This window comes from Panthera onca, chromosome X (genome assembly GCF_046562875.1).
Source record: "Panthera onca isolate mPanOnc1 chromosome X, mPanOnc1 haplotype 2, whole genome shotgun sequence".
NCBI classification, from domain to species: Eukaryota; Metazoa; Chordata; class Mammalia; order Carnivora; family Felidae; genus Panthera; species Panthera onca.
In genome coordinates, this window is record NC_138357.1 from 14,184,415 (window position 1) to 14,199,578 (window position 15,164).

At 47.6% G+C, this 15,164-nt stretch overlaps 1 protein-coding gene across 2 annotated transcripts; it reads right to left on the minus strand.

Annotated features, from left to right (window-relative positions):
* Nucleotides 1-8,896: 8,896 nt before the first annotated feature.
* Nucleotides 8,897-13,230, minus strand: LOC145714482 (putative MAGE domain-containing protein MAGEA13P). 2 transcript variants are annotated; one of them, XM_081794001.1, is made up of 2 exons: nucleotides 13,095-13,230; nucleotides 8,897-10,458 (listed from the first exon to the last, which is right to left on the minus strand). In XM_081794001.1, the coding sequence occupies exon 2, from the start codon at nucleotides 10,390-10,392 to the stop codon at nucleotides 9,382-9,384; it is 1,011 nt and encodes a 336-aa protein (XP_081650127.1). In that variant the 5' UTR covers nucleotides 10,393-10,458; nucleotides 13,095-13,230; the 3' UTR covers nucleotides 8,897-9,381. The 2 variants fall into 2 exon arrangements, with proteins under 2 accessions (XP_081650127.1, XP_081650126.1); XM_081794000.1 differs by lacking the exon at nucleotides 13,095-13,230 and adding an exon at nucleotides 12,872-12,968.
* Between the last annotated feature and the right edge of the window lie 1,934 nt (nucleotides 13,231-15,164).

Here is a 15,164-nt window from a genome sequence, read left to right on the forward strand (position 1 = left end):
GTTGTGTCTTACGTGTGTTTTTGTTCCCACTATCACATCTCCCTGGAATGCACTTGCTAATGTTAAGATTCAGCAGAATTACTGTCTCTTGTAGGGCACCCGTCCTCCACACTCCCTCCCTCGAACCCTGAGTGAATTAGAGGACTCCTGTCATCACATACTGTAATTGTTATTTTTTTGTATCTTTTCCTATCAGTGAGACTCCCTGAGGGCAGGGACCGTTTGTCTCTGTATTGGCATCGTCCAGAAGGGTGCCTGATATGTGGTAGACACTTTACAAATATTTGATGAATAAATGGTTCTCCTGACATTAATATTAATATTTTCTCCTTAAACCCAACATGAAGAATATTTTTGCCAGCACACGTGACAAAATTAGGAGAAAGCTCGTCTTAAAACAGGGCTCCAAACTCAAAGCTGAGAGGACAGTATGTTTTCCCCTAGAGATTAAAAAATTAAAATAAATTTAATGGCGACAATTAAACTTTTTAACCTTGTGAAACCTATCCTATTGCATGAATTTTTAACAGCATCTTTGACCTCAAAACAATACGATGCAGTGGCTCATATTGTTTGATTTTCTATGTCTGTGCCTGCACATCTTTAAACTCCTATGTTTTCCATATTTCGAAGATGTGTCGGCATGGGAGAGTGCTATAAATCCCAGCTAACAACCTGAGAAGGAACTCACGCTAACGCTTTAGTCGGTACAAATTTATTTGCCCGTTGCCTGCATTTTCTTTCACTAAAAATACATTTTTTTACTTAGCCCTGGAAAAAGAGTGCGTTTGAATATCCATTAAAAAGTGAGTCAGCTGCAAATTTGATATTCAACTCTATGCTCGTAGGGAGGACAGGTAAACACATTCATCAGTGAGTAAGCAAAGATTAGTCAGATGGAGAATCTGAACGCTGCAGTGAAATTTCTGCTACCAGCCTATCCTGTTTTCAAAGCACACTCTGTAGTAGTTTATTAAACTAGTTCTTCAAAGGTATAGTATTTTGTAGTCTTAGACATAGAGGTTGCAGCAAAATTTGCTTTATACTCTCCTCAAGGTACCTTGGGTCTGGCTGCTGAACAAGTACCTGAAAACGGAAGGATCCTGGCTTTCATAGCTTGCTGCAAAATATTTTTAATAACAGATGGGACTTGAGAGGGTATTAGTTTGCTAGGACTGCAGAAACAAACTGCGTGGCAGGAAACAACAGAAATTTACTGTTTCACGATTCTGGGGGCCGGAAGTCTGAAATCAAGATGTCAGCATTGTTGGTTCCTTCCGTGTGTTCTGAGGGGGAATCTGTTCCATGCCTATATTCTGGCTTCTGGTGACAGCTTACAATCTTTGGTGTCCCTTGGGTTATGGGGACATCGCTCCGATCTGTCTTCGTCTTCATATGGCGTTCTCCCTGTGTGTCTGTGTCTTCACATTGTTTTCCCTCTTTCTGTAAGGGCGCCAATCATACTGGGTTCTGGCCCACCCCTAATGTCTTGAGTACATCTAGAAAGGCCCTCTTTCCAAAGACGGTCACATTCACAGGTATTGGGCGTCAGGACTTCCATAATTCAACTCACAACAGGGAGGAATCTATCAATCTCTGAAATTGTAGACAAAATCAGGAGTTTTATGCACAAATGAGAGCATTTTCTTGGCAAGAGTTTCCATCTCCCTTACTTTCATCAAATTCTGAAGGAGATCCGTACCCTGAAACCTTAAGAGCCACACTCTGAATAAAAGCAGCATTGATGGGAATGGCAGAAAGGGTGTCCTTCACAAAGTTTTGGAGTATTCTTTGAAAGCTGCTAGGTAACTTCAGGATGAGTGTTGTATATCCAGTTCATGATTCAAGAGTCTCTCTTATGCTTACTGTCCGTGACGGGCCGGGTAAGGGAAAAGTGAAAGCCCTACCAGATCCTTCCATTTTTTTTCATTACATTTTTTTCAAGTTTATTTATTTATTTTGAGAGAGAGAGAACAGGGGAGGGGCAGGGAGAGAGGGAGAGAGGGAATCTCAAGCAGCCTGATGCAGGGCTCGAACTCACAAACCTTGAGATCATGGCCTGAGCCAAAATCGAGAGTCGGATGCTTAACCAACTGAGCCACCCAGGCACCCCTAAGCCCTCCCAGGTTCTTTTAAGTCCAGAGCATGGCTTCAAACGCTTTGCCTTTCGCCCATTCGTGATGGGATTATCCCTATTTCCTTATATAGATATTCAAAAGAACATTCCAACTTCCTGCCTGTGTGATATGGATGTCGTCATGCTTAGCTGTATTGAAAATGTAACAAAAGCCTTTAAAACTGCAGAATCTTTGCTGACTAGATGTAATGTTGTTTTATGAGGCCAGCTCAGCACTAGTCTTGCTTACTTTTTAAGTCACACGTGTTGGTGATGATTGTTCTATTTCCGTGGTAGTTGTAAGCTCCAAGAGATTTGTTGAAAGAAATGTTTTGATTTAAAACAGCATGGATAGCTTGTGAAAATATATAGCGGCCAGGCTTTCAGGTATATGATTCAGAATAATCAGGCAGAGATTTATAAGATGCTGATTTCATACTAATTATGTCTCATGACAATGATGTTTTAGGTTCTAAGTAGCTAAGTAGCGATTACTTATAGTTTGAAATGCATATGTTAAATGTAAGTATCTACTCCACTGACAACGATTTTACCCCAGCTTGAGCAATTTCACTGGCTTAGCTGTGATAATGGGGAGGCCAGTTGTTCATGTAGATAGTTAAAGTGTGTGCTAATTAGGTTTGCAGATGATTCTAACTAGTGAATTTGCTGGTACATTTAAAATGGGATTTAAATTCAAAGTGACCTATGTAGAGACCCGGTCTTTCAGAAACAGAAATTTAGTAGTTGTAAGTGCATCGTCTGGCATTGTTGGATAGAATGAGTAGCTGACTCCTAGCTACCTCCCTACTTCTTGCCTCCAATCCATTGCACCCCTCAAAAATGTTTTTTTATCAAACATAACTCTGATCATGTCCGCATACTTCTCAAAAACCATCAGTGGCTCCCCATTGCTCAACACATTAGGTACAGAATCCTCACTCTGGCGTTTAAGGCCTCAATATTTATTTATTTATTTATTTGTTTGTTTGTTTGTTTATTTATTTATTTTTGTCGGCAGGATCCCTAGATATTTGGAAATGAAATAATACATTTTTGCTAACCTGTGCTTCAAAGGGAAAACTGAAGGAAATTAGAAAATATTTTGAGCTGAATGAAAACCTAAATACAGATCGGAATTTATGGCACTTCACTAAAGCAGTGCTAAGTGGGAAATTTATGTCATTAAATGCTTATATTAGAAAGGAAGATAGGACTCAGTTTAATAATATCAGCTGCCACCTTAAACTATAAAAAGTAAATTAAATCTAATGCAAATATAAGAAGAGTAACAATATATATAAAGGCAGAAATCAATGAAATTGAAATTAGAAAATGATAAATAATTATCAATGAAACAAAAACTTTTTTTTTTAAAGGTCAGAGAAGCTGAAATAGCCAAGATTTTTCTTTTTTAAAGACTGTTATAAACCAAAAGCTTTGGACATTGTCTTAGCTTAGATATGTTAGGCTCCCATAACATAGAGCCATAAACTGGGTGGCTTATCAACAATAGAATTTTATTTCTCACAGTTATGAAGGCTGGAATTGTGAGATGACGCCGGCATGGCTGGGTTCTGGTGAGAGCTCTCCTCCAAGTTCTTGACTGCCGACTTCTTGGTATCCTAACGCAACAGAAAGAGAGCTAACTGGTTCTCCGGCCTCTTAAGAGGGTACAGCCCCATTCACAAGGGCTCCACCTTTGTGAACTAAATACTTCCCAAAGGCCCCACCTCCAAACACATGAACTTGGGCAAGACACAAATATTCCGTCTATTGTAGACCTAGCTTAAAGTATATGACTCTGAGCACATAGAGAAAAAGATTTACAGCAGTTTGCAAAAAGGGCAAAAATGATAGGACACTTAGAATCATAAATGACGTATTAGTCATTTGTAATTGTTGGGCTATAGTCATCAAATTATTTGGATTTACGGCAAATGCATATAAAGGCAACAAGTTAATGTGGGAAAATAAGGCCCAGTTTTAATTTTGCAGGGGGGAAATGCTAGCTCAGTATTACATGGTGTTGGGACAAAAGTGGTATTGACAGATACTGGTAATTAATTCACTTGCATCTTTCTTTAGAGAAGGTGAACCTATATTCTTTTTTTTTTTAATTTTTTTTTAATGTTGGTTTATTTTTGGGAGAGAAAGAGACACGGAGGGCGAGTGGGAGAGAGGCAGACAGAGAGGGAGACACAGAATCCGAAGCAGGCTCCAGGCTCCGAGCTGTCAGCACAGAGCCCGAGGCGGGGCTCGAACCCACGCATCGTGAGATCATGACCTGAGCCGAAGTCGGACACTTAACAAGAACCTATATTCTAAAGGGGGGGGGGGGGCGGGGAACAACAAAAGTATTATGAGATGGTTCCATTGCAAAGAAGTAAACAACACGGGCGGATTTTACAAGTTAAAATCTATACGAACACCTTTGGATCCAAATCACTGGGTAAAACTCTGGGATTCTGATAGGTTTCAGAAGGAGTGCCATGATCGAAAAAATAAAGAGAAAATGCTCGCTTGAGGAGAGCGGCTGTGTAGTTGTTCTAAAGTAGGAGAACAGGTAATCCAGTAAAATCCTAGGGTACACAAATAATATGGAATGGCACGGATGACCATTAATGGCTTCGTTCGGGTAGGGTGTGGATGAAATCATTAAAATGGCAGAATTGTTGAGTGCAGAATGTGAGCCTGTGGGAGCTAAAAACAAAGCATGTAACATGTATCAAAGCGAATGGTATCAAAATGATGACCCAGCACTTTTCACATGGTATTTACTTTGTAAAAGATACTGTGTGTTAAGAAGCTGGTGATGGTGGTGCTGGTCTAGGAAGGAAGGATAAACATTCTTGTGAAAATGTTGCATCAATCAGGAAAATAAAAGTGCATTTCAGGCCCGACTGGAAGTATTGCGGTAATGACTGAAGAATCTGTTTTTAAAATAGCGTGATTTATTTATTATGAGCTTTGACAAGAGGCATAAACAACCCTCCTAGTAATGAATGTGATCATTGTAACTCCTTCTCCTAGAATTGTCTGTATGCTATGCCTCCTGTAAATATTGGATTCAATCAAATCACGGAGAATATGATTTAGATGTAAATATAATTCCCTCATTTAAAATATGTGAATACTTTTTCTGGAGAGAGGGCTTCAAAAAGAAGACCGATTCTTACCTGTGTAGCGTTGTCTTTGAAAGCGTGAGGAAAGTCGCTGGGCTACACACAGCTAATGAAATGGATTGCATTGTGTTTTCTTTCTAGTCGGACAAGCAGGAGGCATGCCGGAGGTGGGTGCAATCCGGCAAGAGGTTGATCACTGTTGTGAACAAATCGTCCAGAGAATGTGTGCATTTATTTTCAGGAGTCAAGGTCACATTTTAAAATATTTGTATTTGTATTTTTGTAATGTTTATTTTGAGAGAGAGAGACAGACAGTGCACGAGGAGGGGAGGGGCCGGAGGACAGAGAGGGAGACACGGAATCGGAAGCAGGCTCCAGGCTCTGAGCTGTCAGCACAGAGCCTGACGCGGGGCTCGAACTCACAAACCATGAGCTCATGGCCTGAGCTGAAGTCAGATGCTCAACCGACTGAGCCACCCAGGTGTCCTGAAAATATTTATATTTGTAATTATAAAGGTAATTCATGTGTTTCATAAGTGTTGGAAGTTTTTGAAACCATACGTAAGAAAATAAAGGGATCGCTTAATACTTCTGCTAGCAGAGAATAACCTGTGAGTATTTTGCTGTTATTCTCCCAGCTGTAGGTTAGTATGTCTGTTAACATAAATGTGTCTCACAGCCCCTCAGTCCTGATTTTTAACTTGAATAAGATTGAAATTTGGGGGCATCAATCATGCCTAATTGAGATTTTAAATTTGGACTATGGGACTTCTAGCCACGGTGAAATAACAGGAACCCAACTCCTACCTGATAGACCTAAAAATACGAATGAAAACTATGAAACAATTTTCAGTTTATTAGACATCTGGGCCGTGAAGGACAGCGACCTCTATAAGATGGAAAACAAAGGAGGTAAGTTCTAGGGCACCCTAGTTTATTTGCCTAGGAGGATAATGCATGTGTGCAAGGAGGGGGGGGGCCTGGACAGTCTCCTTGAGTTCAGATGGAGCCGGGAGTCCAGGAAGGCCAGGGTAGCTAAAATTGGCAGGACAGGATACTAAGAGGAGATTGCTGTACAGAAAGAGAACTCTGGAAATCACACAGGGCTGGGAGTAATTCCTGTTCCCATTAGAGTAGAAACCCTCATAATTTGTGTGGCATTAGGGTACTTGACAGGGTTCTGCCTTTGCAGTGAAAATATGGGTACCACGTCAGGGAAGGCCCTCTGTGTTATTTATTGTCTTTTTGTGTTTTTATTTTTTAATATTTTTTAAATGTTTATTTTGGAGAGCGAGCATGAGTGGGGGAGTGACACAGAGAGAGAGGGAGACACAGAATCCGAAGCAGGCTCCAGGCTCCGAGCTGTCAGCACAGAGCCCGACATGGGGCTCAAACTCACAAACCGTGAGATCGTGACCTGAGCCGAATTTGGACACTTAACTGAGCCACCCAAGCACCCCTATTGTTTTTGTTTTTGTTTTTTAGAGAGAGAGCACATGAATGTGAGTGCGAGTGGGGGTCAGGGGCAGAGGGAGAAAGAGAATCCTAAGTAGGCTCTACACTCAGCACTGAGCCCGATGTGGGGCTCGATCCCATGAACCTGGGATTGTGACCTGAGCCGAAATCAAGAGTCAGACGCTCCAGTGACTGAGTGACCCGGGCACCCCGACTTTTGTTTTTTTAAACCAGAGCTAACATGTCCACCAAAGAAACCACTGTTCACCTCCTAGGACTCAGGGGTTTTAGGAATTCAGCCCCTGTAGTTGTTTGCTTACACGGTGGTTTCCGTGGTGTTTCCTCATCCACTACCTAGGAGAGATGTTTTGGTGTTTGACCATCTAGGTGAGCTTGTTCATCTGCTGATGTCATCAGTGGCCTGTTTCAAATAATATGTCTTATTAGACTCTTACCTGCAAATATCAGTGTGGTTTCAAGAACCATCCCTAACGTCAGGGTTATAGCCTAAGAACCAGATTATGAGCAAATCAGACTCTATTTGCCAGCTCATTTGAAAGTGTGTTGCAGATGCCAGGAGGGGCGCTCAGGCATCTGACCATCCTCCAAAGTACACTTTTGCTGCTAAGGGGCTGTTGCTATCAGGGTTCCGGAAAGAGGGATGGCCAGCCAGCGGGACAGCCTTCTGCAGAGAGTCTGGGGGAAGACAGGCGATTGGGGCTGTTCATTGGGAGCACAGGTCTCCAAAGGAAGAAAAAGTGATGAGCGGTCAGCAGGCCGGATTCTAGAGCTGGACAGGGAGGCAGACAGAGGGAGATCAGGGGAAGGGTGCGGTCACGCAGGAAAGTGCTGGGATTGAGACACACACCAGCACGTGGGCAGTCGCCTCCCCAGGAGCTCTGGGGCTCAGGCAGGCCGGACGGTAGGGAAATAAAGCCCGGACAGTCCACAGACAGTGTTTGATTCTCATTGTCCCCTTCCTTCTTTGGGCCTACTTTGGACACAGGGAACTTCTCTTTGTTGCCTGAAAGACATTGGAAAGAAATGAGCCAGAAGACAGAAAGGTGAGCCTCAGGCTGGGAGGAGGGAGAACAGCCTGGGTTTAGACGAATTCAGACCAGGCATCTAGTCCCAGCCCTGTCACGTAGGAGACATGTGACCTTGGGCAAACTGCCAAGTGCTGTGAGCATTAGGTTCTTTACCTGTGAAGTGGGCTTGATGAGTCCTGTCTTGTAGGACCTGCTAGAATGATATATTGGCACGGTGCTTGGCTTTTATGGGATCTTTAATAGCTGTGACTTCTTTTTTTTTTTAATGTTTATTTTTGACAGAGCATAAGCGGGGGAGGGGGAGAGAGGGGGACAAGAGGATCGGAAGCTGGCTCTGAGCTGTCAGCACAGAGCCCGATGCAGGGCTTGAACTCACGAGCCGTGAGATCATGACCTGAGCTGCAGTCAGTTGCTCGACCAACTGACCCACCCAGGTGCCCCAAATAGCAGTAATTTCTATATGATTTTGACCCCAAACTCTATCATGGTCTCATCGGGGATTGACTCTGTGTGTGTGTGTGTGTGTGTGTGTTTTCCACATCTCAGAGAATGAGCAGCTCCAGGGAGCAAACCACCAAGTGAGCCCAAAATGCTGCTTTGTAAATAGAACTAAAATGTCCCTGTTAGTGGATATATTATTTAATTTGGATATGGGGAAGTCTTCCCCAACAGAACGCAACTCATAGCTCCTAGAATTGGAGTCAAGGACTAACTGTTCCTCCTTCCCAGCTTCTCTTGCATCCAAACCACAATTTTCACTCATTTCACCCCCACCGAAAGTCTAGCCCTTGCTTAGAGGTGACCACATCACGCTCAAGATAACCTAATTAAAATGCCCTTTCAAAGGCGTGGGGCCTCGGCTTTCCCAGGCCAAGGAAAAAGCGCCAGCTCCCCCGCACCACTTCAAAGGACTGTCACCCTATTCTCAGGAACTCTTGTAGACAATGCATACAGAACACTTATCTGTGCACTGCATTCAGTGGCATGGGGACAGGGGTGCCGTGTGTCTTCCATACGTGCCCCAGGTGGAGACTTCTCTCTGGTTTACCCATGATCCCCAAGGAATTGATTGCTAAGAGCAGTTTTCTATTCTAGACTTTTCTCTTACTTGTAAAACACTTGCAAGAATAAATGAGCCAGTGACCCAGGGCTTTCATTTATTAAGATTTAATTTCTCATGCACACTTTAGCCGAACAAATCCAGGTACAGATCTTTAATTTTACTAGCCAGCAGACTAAACGGGATTCAGGAATCCTAGCATGACCATCTTGTACATTTCCCCCTCTATTTCTCCATCCCATCGATTTTATTGCCGGACTCTTGCGTATTTCTAAGGAAATTCCACTATCTGTGCCATGCTATCTTCTTCCAGATCAGAAAATAAGATCGAAAGTTTCCCAATATGTTTTCCAGAAGAGCAAAATTCTTATTCTTAAGCCTAATGAACAGCAGTAAAGATGTGACCAGGGTCATCCATGAACCTAGACCATGAAGCTAACCTTTTAGAAGCAAGAGCATTTGAAAAATACCAAAACGAAAAAAAAAAAAAAAAGATAAAATCTGCAATTCAGTCCTCCACTGTTTAGAACTTCGACTGCCCTCTTCAAACACAGAGTGGAGGATCTTCCTCAGGCTTCACTCAGGGCGAGAGAAGCTGCTGGACGGGACACTGGAACTTTCACTGGCTGTGACAGTAGTACCATCGGTGGTGGCCACTGTGGCCCGGGCTCGCTCTCTCTCGTCTCGCAAAGCTTCTCCATACCAGTACGGGAAGGAAGTGGGGTCAGTGCCAGTGACCTTGGAAAAAAACTGCAGGACTTTCATCTTGCTGGTTTCAGCGTGGGCCCTGGGGCCCCACAGGAGTTCGTATCGCGGAGGATCGCTGTGGGGCACCTGCCGGTATACCAGGTACTTTTCCTGCACTAAATCTTCGGTGATGAGCTTCCTGGGTTCCCCATAGATGAAATCCTTCCTCCCAGCATACACTCCGATCTCGCTCAGCACCCTCCAGATCCTATCCTCAGGGGCATGGTCGCCCTCCATAAAGATCACACCCAGGATAAGGATCAGGAGGCCGGTCTTGGGCATGCCCTGGTCGTCACTCAGCATCCCATCATAGGTGAGGTCTAGGGTTTTGATAAGCACGTAGGAGTGGTTGATGGGGTCCACTTCCTTCACTTCGAGGCCAAAGACAACCTCCATGCACTCACAGGCTTTCTTGAAGATCACGGGGAAGTGGTTCTTGTGCTCTTTGATACTCTTCAGCATTTCCGCCTTTGTGATGGGCTTCTTTGCTACATACTTGCCACTCAGAAACTGTAGCAATTTACCTACCATCTTGTCTAGGACATCGCCAGGCAAGATCGCCGGGTCTGGTGGAGCCTGGGAGGCGCCTGCATCCCGTCTTGGGCGGCCGGAGCCCTCATTTGATTTGCTCAATAGAGTGGCTTCCCCAGACTGCTGGAGAACACCTGGGTTTCCAGCAGCAGGCACCGCCTCTGGGGCGCCCTGGATCAAAGGAGAGAGAGGAGAAGAGGCAGTTTCCTTCTCAGTTGCAGGAACCTGTGCAGCTACCAGGCCCTGAGCCTCTCTTTGGGCCTTAAGGCCTACTTCAAGCTCGTGGCTCTGACTCTCACTGTGAGACATGATGACCGGTGTCGGGGGCAGCAGGCAGAGGTATGGGCAGCAGGTGGGTGACGGCAACCAACTGGCCTGAGGGAGAGAGGAACAGCGTGAAGGACTCAAGTGTGTCAGCTCCGACAAAGGCCATCATAGCAGGTCTTCCCTTCCTTAGTACTCTAGGCATCTCCTGTCTTCCTGATTGGAGAAGGGCTGGACAGACTCTGGGGATCTCTCTTCTGGAACAGGGGGTCACCTGTCCTTACCTTGATGCCTGCCAGGGTCTGGGACTCCTCCCTCTGTTGACCTGAGGTCGCCTTCCTTAACCCAAGGCCTCACCGCCGTGAGACAAGAGAGGAGGAAGCGAACGGGGTGCCACATTCAGACGCCATGCCCTGGGTCCTATCTTGTCTGACGGCAGGGGCAGGGGCAGCCGGGCCCCATCTGTTCTTGAGTAGGGGTCCACCGCATCCTCCATCCTCACATTAACTCCTGGCAGAACCTTAGACTCATGCCTCTGCTAACTGCCTCCAGCTCCTTGAGACCACCAGGTAGTTCAAGTAGCAGTGAGGGTGCATTACCTCTGGACACTGTGTACCAGGGTTTCCCTAGGCAGAAGCAGGGGGGAGAAGGGGACTTATCTCTCCAAGGGCCAGAGGTGGGGAGAGCCCCCAATCCTTATTCAGGGTCCTCATTTTAACTCCTGGGAGAGCCTGGGGTTCCTCTCTCGATGGCCTGACATGACTCCCTCTGCTGGTGTGAGGCTGTCCTGTCAGACCAAGGCCTTCACTTCCTTGAGACCAATGAGACAAGTGAAGAGGTGTCACATCCACCCATCCCTGCCCAAGATCTTCCAGGGCTGACAGCAGGGGTTAAGACCCAGGATGTTCTGGGATGGTGGCTCGATTTCGTCATCCCTCCTGGTACTTAACTCAGTGGCCAGCAGGAGCTGAGATGCCTACCCCTGGTGACCTGAGTGGCCTTTCCAGACAAAGATCCCTACGTCCCTGAGATCCACCCCCCGCCATGCCAGCTGGAAACGAGGGGGGACTCAGGTAGACTGACATGCTCGTGGGCTACCAGGGGCGGGGCAGGTTTCTGTGGGGACCTCTTTGTCTGAAGTGGAAATTACCCTTAGCCTTCCATTAGCAATTCGTGTTGGGCCTGCTTTCCTTCCTTTCTGCAGACCTGAGGCTGCATCCCTCACCCCGAGGCTCTGTCTCCTGGAGAGGCCAAGTAAGTGAGGGGGTGACAGGGGGTTGCAGGAAGATGCTTCTGCCCTACAGCTCTACTTGGAGCCTCGCAGGGCTGACGGCAGGAGCAGGACAGGGCTGGAGACCCCTGTATCCATGGCTGAAGGTCCTCTGGTCCCACATCAGAGTCCTCACCTTGACTCCTGCAGGGCTGGGGCTCCTCCCCCTGTACTTGAGGTTGCACCTCTCAGACCAAGGCTGTCCCCTCCCTAATGCCACCGAGAAGGGACTGAAGCTGGGCTTCGGCCTCCCGGGCCTGCCTGGTATATACTAGGGCTGATGGCCTGGGGTTGTGTGGGTCTCTGCGCAATTCCCTCCGTGTTCTGGCAGCTCTCTTCAGGGTATCCCTCTTTATTCCTGGGAGGGCCTGAAGCCACATTTTGTTGACCTAAGAATGTTGCCCTCAGGGAAACGCCCCCATCTTCCAAAGACACTAGGCAAGGAGGTGAGCAGGGCGGACGGGGCATCTGTATCTGACAGCCCTGGCTGGGGCCCCTCACGGCTGAAAGACAAGACAGGTTTCTGTGGGGCCCGCCCTATCCTCTCGGCCCTAAAGATCCTCACCCTTGTACCTGGCAGGGTCTGAAACTCCTCTTCGATCACCAGATATTGGGTCCTTCTGACCAAGGCTCTCACCTCCCTGAGACCCCCGGTTCGGAAACAGGAGGAGGTTCCGCCTGACGCTATCTTCCGGGGTCCCCGGGGGCTGACAGAAGGGGTCACGAGAAACTTCTGGAGAGGTTCCTTAGGGTTGGGGGGGGGGGGGGCGGGGCAGAGCCACAGTCCTTCCCGAGGACTCCCCGCCGACTCTCGACGGGGCCTGCGCCCTCTCCCTTTGGCGAACCCGAGAACGAGGCCCGCAGGCCCAGAAACCCATCTCCCAGAAACCACCCACAAGGAAGTACAGAGGGTTGGGGGAGGCGCCTCGGCCCAAGCGCCCTGCTCCGGGCCACCCAAGGCCGACGACCAGGAAGGGTATCTGCGTGCCCCCCCCCCCCCCTTATCCGGAAAGAGGTCCCCTCGGCCCTCCATAAGGGTCTTCACCTTGAGGCCTGGCAGAGCCCGGGCCTCCTCCCTCTGAGGACTTGAGTTCACGCCCCTCAGACAAAAGCCTTTTTTCCCCTCAGGCTCTCAAAATGGAGGCCCGGATTCGGCCCGTCTGGGGCCCTGCGCAGGGGCCTGTAAGGCAGACGACGAGCGAGGTGGGGGTGGAGAGCGAGAGCTCCCCCTCAGCCCTCATTCTGGGTCCTCACCTTAACCTGGCCCCCCCCCAGCCGGCGGCACGTCCCTCCGACCACCGGGGCCCGCTTCCCGTCAGAGAAAGCGAGGCCCTCGGGCTCCCAAGATGGACGTTGGGATCAACCACATCCGGGACCCCGCGGGGGTCCTTCCGGGCAGACCACAGGGGGCGGGGGAGGGGCGTCGGGGCACCCGCTCCGGCGAAAGCTACCGCCAGCCCTCCCTCTGAGTCCTCACCTGACGGGTGCTGGAGCCGGCCCCGTCCCTCAGGTGCCAGAGCTGAGCCCACGCCCGGGACTCCTCCCTCTGGCGACCTGAATCCACGCCCCAAGTGATAAAGACAGCCTCGCGGCCCCCCGGACCGCCCTCAGGCGGAAGTCAGGTACGTCACTTCCGGGAACTCTGCCTGGGGCCTTCCAGGGACGATTGTGGGGGCAGGGAAGAACTCAGGGCCGTTTGTGTCTGGGGAGAGGACCCCTGGCTCCTCCTCCTGGTTCTTTACCTTGAACTCCCTCTTCTGACGGGAGTCCAGCCCGCTCAGAGGGAACCTCGCTTCCCTCAGATTCCGAAAGGCAGGACGCAACACATCCCTGTCCTCAGCCTGGTGTTAGTTGATAGTCGGGGCGGGTCCCGATCTACTTGGGATGGGAAAACCCCTGACCCTTACCTTGACTTATTGCACTGGCCGAGTCCCCCGCCCCCTGTTGAACTGAGGCCTCATCCCTCAGGTCAAGGCCTTGATCTCACCAAAAGAGGAGGCAGGCTCGGTCTTGGCATGACGGGCCCGAGTGGGGTCTGTCCAAGCTGACAGTAAGGGCAGGCTTGCGGCTCCCTATATATTGTGGGATACTCCACAAGTATTTATATTTCTTCCTGATAGGGCCTCTACCCCCTGCCTTTATAAGGCCCCCTGAGATGCCCACTGCACAAATGCAGACGATGTGAGTGGTAAGTGATAATTGTTCCTGGGGCCTCCCCGGGGCTGAAAGCAGGTGTGCATGCCTGTGGGGCCCCTCTGTTTGGGGTGGGTGGCTAATTCAGCTCTCCATAAGGGCCCTCACCTTAATACCTGGCAGGGCCTGGGATTCCTCCCTCTGCTAGCCTGAGTCCTGCCCCCTCAGATCAAAGCCCTTACGTCCCTGAAAATGTACCCCTTCTCTAGTAGAAATCAGGCTCTGCCACATCTGGTCATCACGTGCCAGGGTCTCTCATGGCTAACAGCTGGGGTAGGATGGGTGTGGGGACCTATCTTTAGTGTGGTGGGAGTTCTGGGTTCTCCCTCAGGGTAACTACCTTGACTTCCAGCACTGAGTTGGCCTTCGCCTTCCATGGACTTAAGCCCGACCGCTTTGAACCAAGAGTGGAACACAACCCCCCAGGTTTGTTGTCTTGGCACATACAGGTAAGGCGATAATAAATCCGTAAAAAACTTAAGGACAGTTAACAGATTTCCAGCATTCTGAATCTGTCAGGAACATTTTATAGTTGTCTCCATGAAGGTCTTGAACATTTTTGTGAAGCTTTTTCTTAGCTGATCTTCGGATTTTCATGCCGTGGTGAATGGGATACGTAAACGATTTTCACAATGCACTTATCATCCTCCACTTCTTTACGTTTTCCCAGAGACAAATCAATAAAAGGTTGCAGCGTCAATGAGACAGAGGGTAGTGTCTTTTTACAAAATTTGTTTTTTCCAGCTTTATTGAACTGTACTTGACAAATAAAAATCACATGCCTTTAAGGTATATAATATGATGTTTCGATACGTATTGTGAAATGACTATGGCAGTTGAGCTAATTAACATATCCGTTACCTCCCATAGTTACCACTGTGTGTGTGTGTGTGTGTGTAGTGAGAACACATGAGGTCAACCCTCTTAGCAAATTTTAAGTATATAGTGGAGTATAGTCAACTATAGTCACCATGCTGTGTATTAGATCTCCAGGACTTATTCAGCCCAGGTAACTGAACCTTTATACCCATTTCCCGCACACCTCAGCCCCTGGCAACCACCATCCCACTTGGCTTTTATGAATTTGACTTTTCTAGACTCCATATGTAATTGAGATCATGCATCCTTTTCTGTCTGACTTACTACACTTAGAACAATGGCCTCCAGGTTCATCGATATTGTCACAAATAGCAATTATTTCCTTCTTCTTAAAAGCTGAGTAGCATTACAATGGAGTAATGCTAATGGAGTAATATTAGAAGGGAGTATATGCTAATGAACAATATACAATATTATATATTAATAATATATAATGATATATTAATATAGATCACATTTTCATATATATCTCCCA

What these genes read in the sequence shown, in the direction of transcription:
- LOC145714482 (XM_081794001.1), bottom strand. Translation starts at nt 10,392, where the DNA reads ATGTCTCACAGTGAGAGTCAGAGCCACGAGCTTGAAGTAGGCCTTAAG.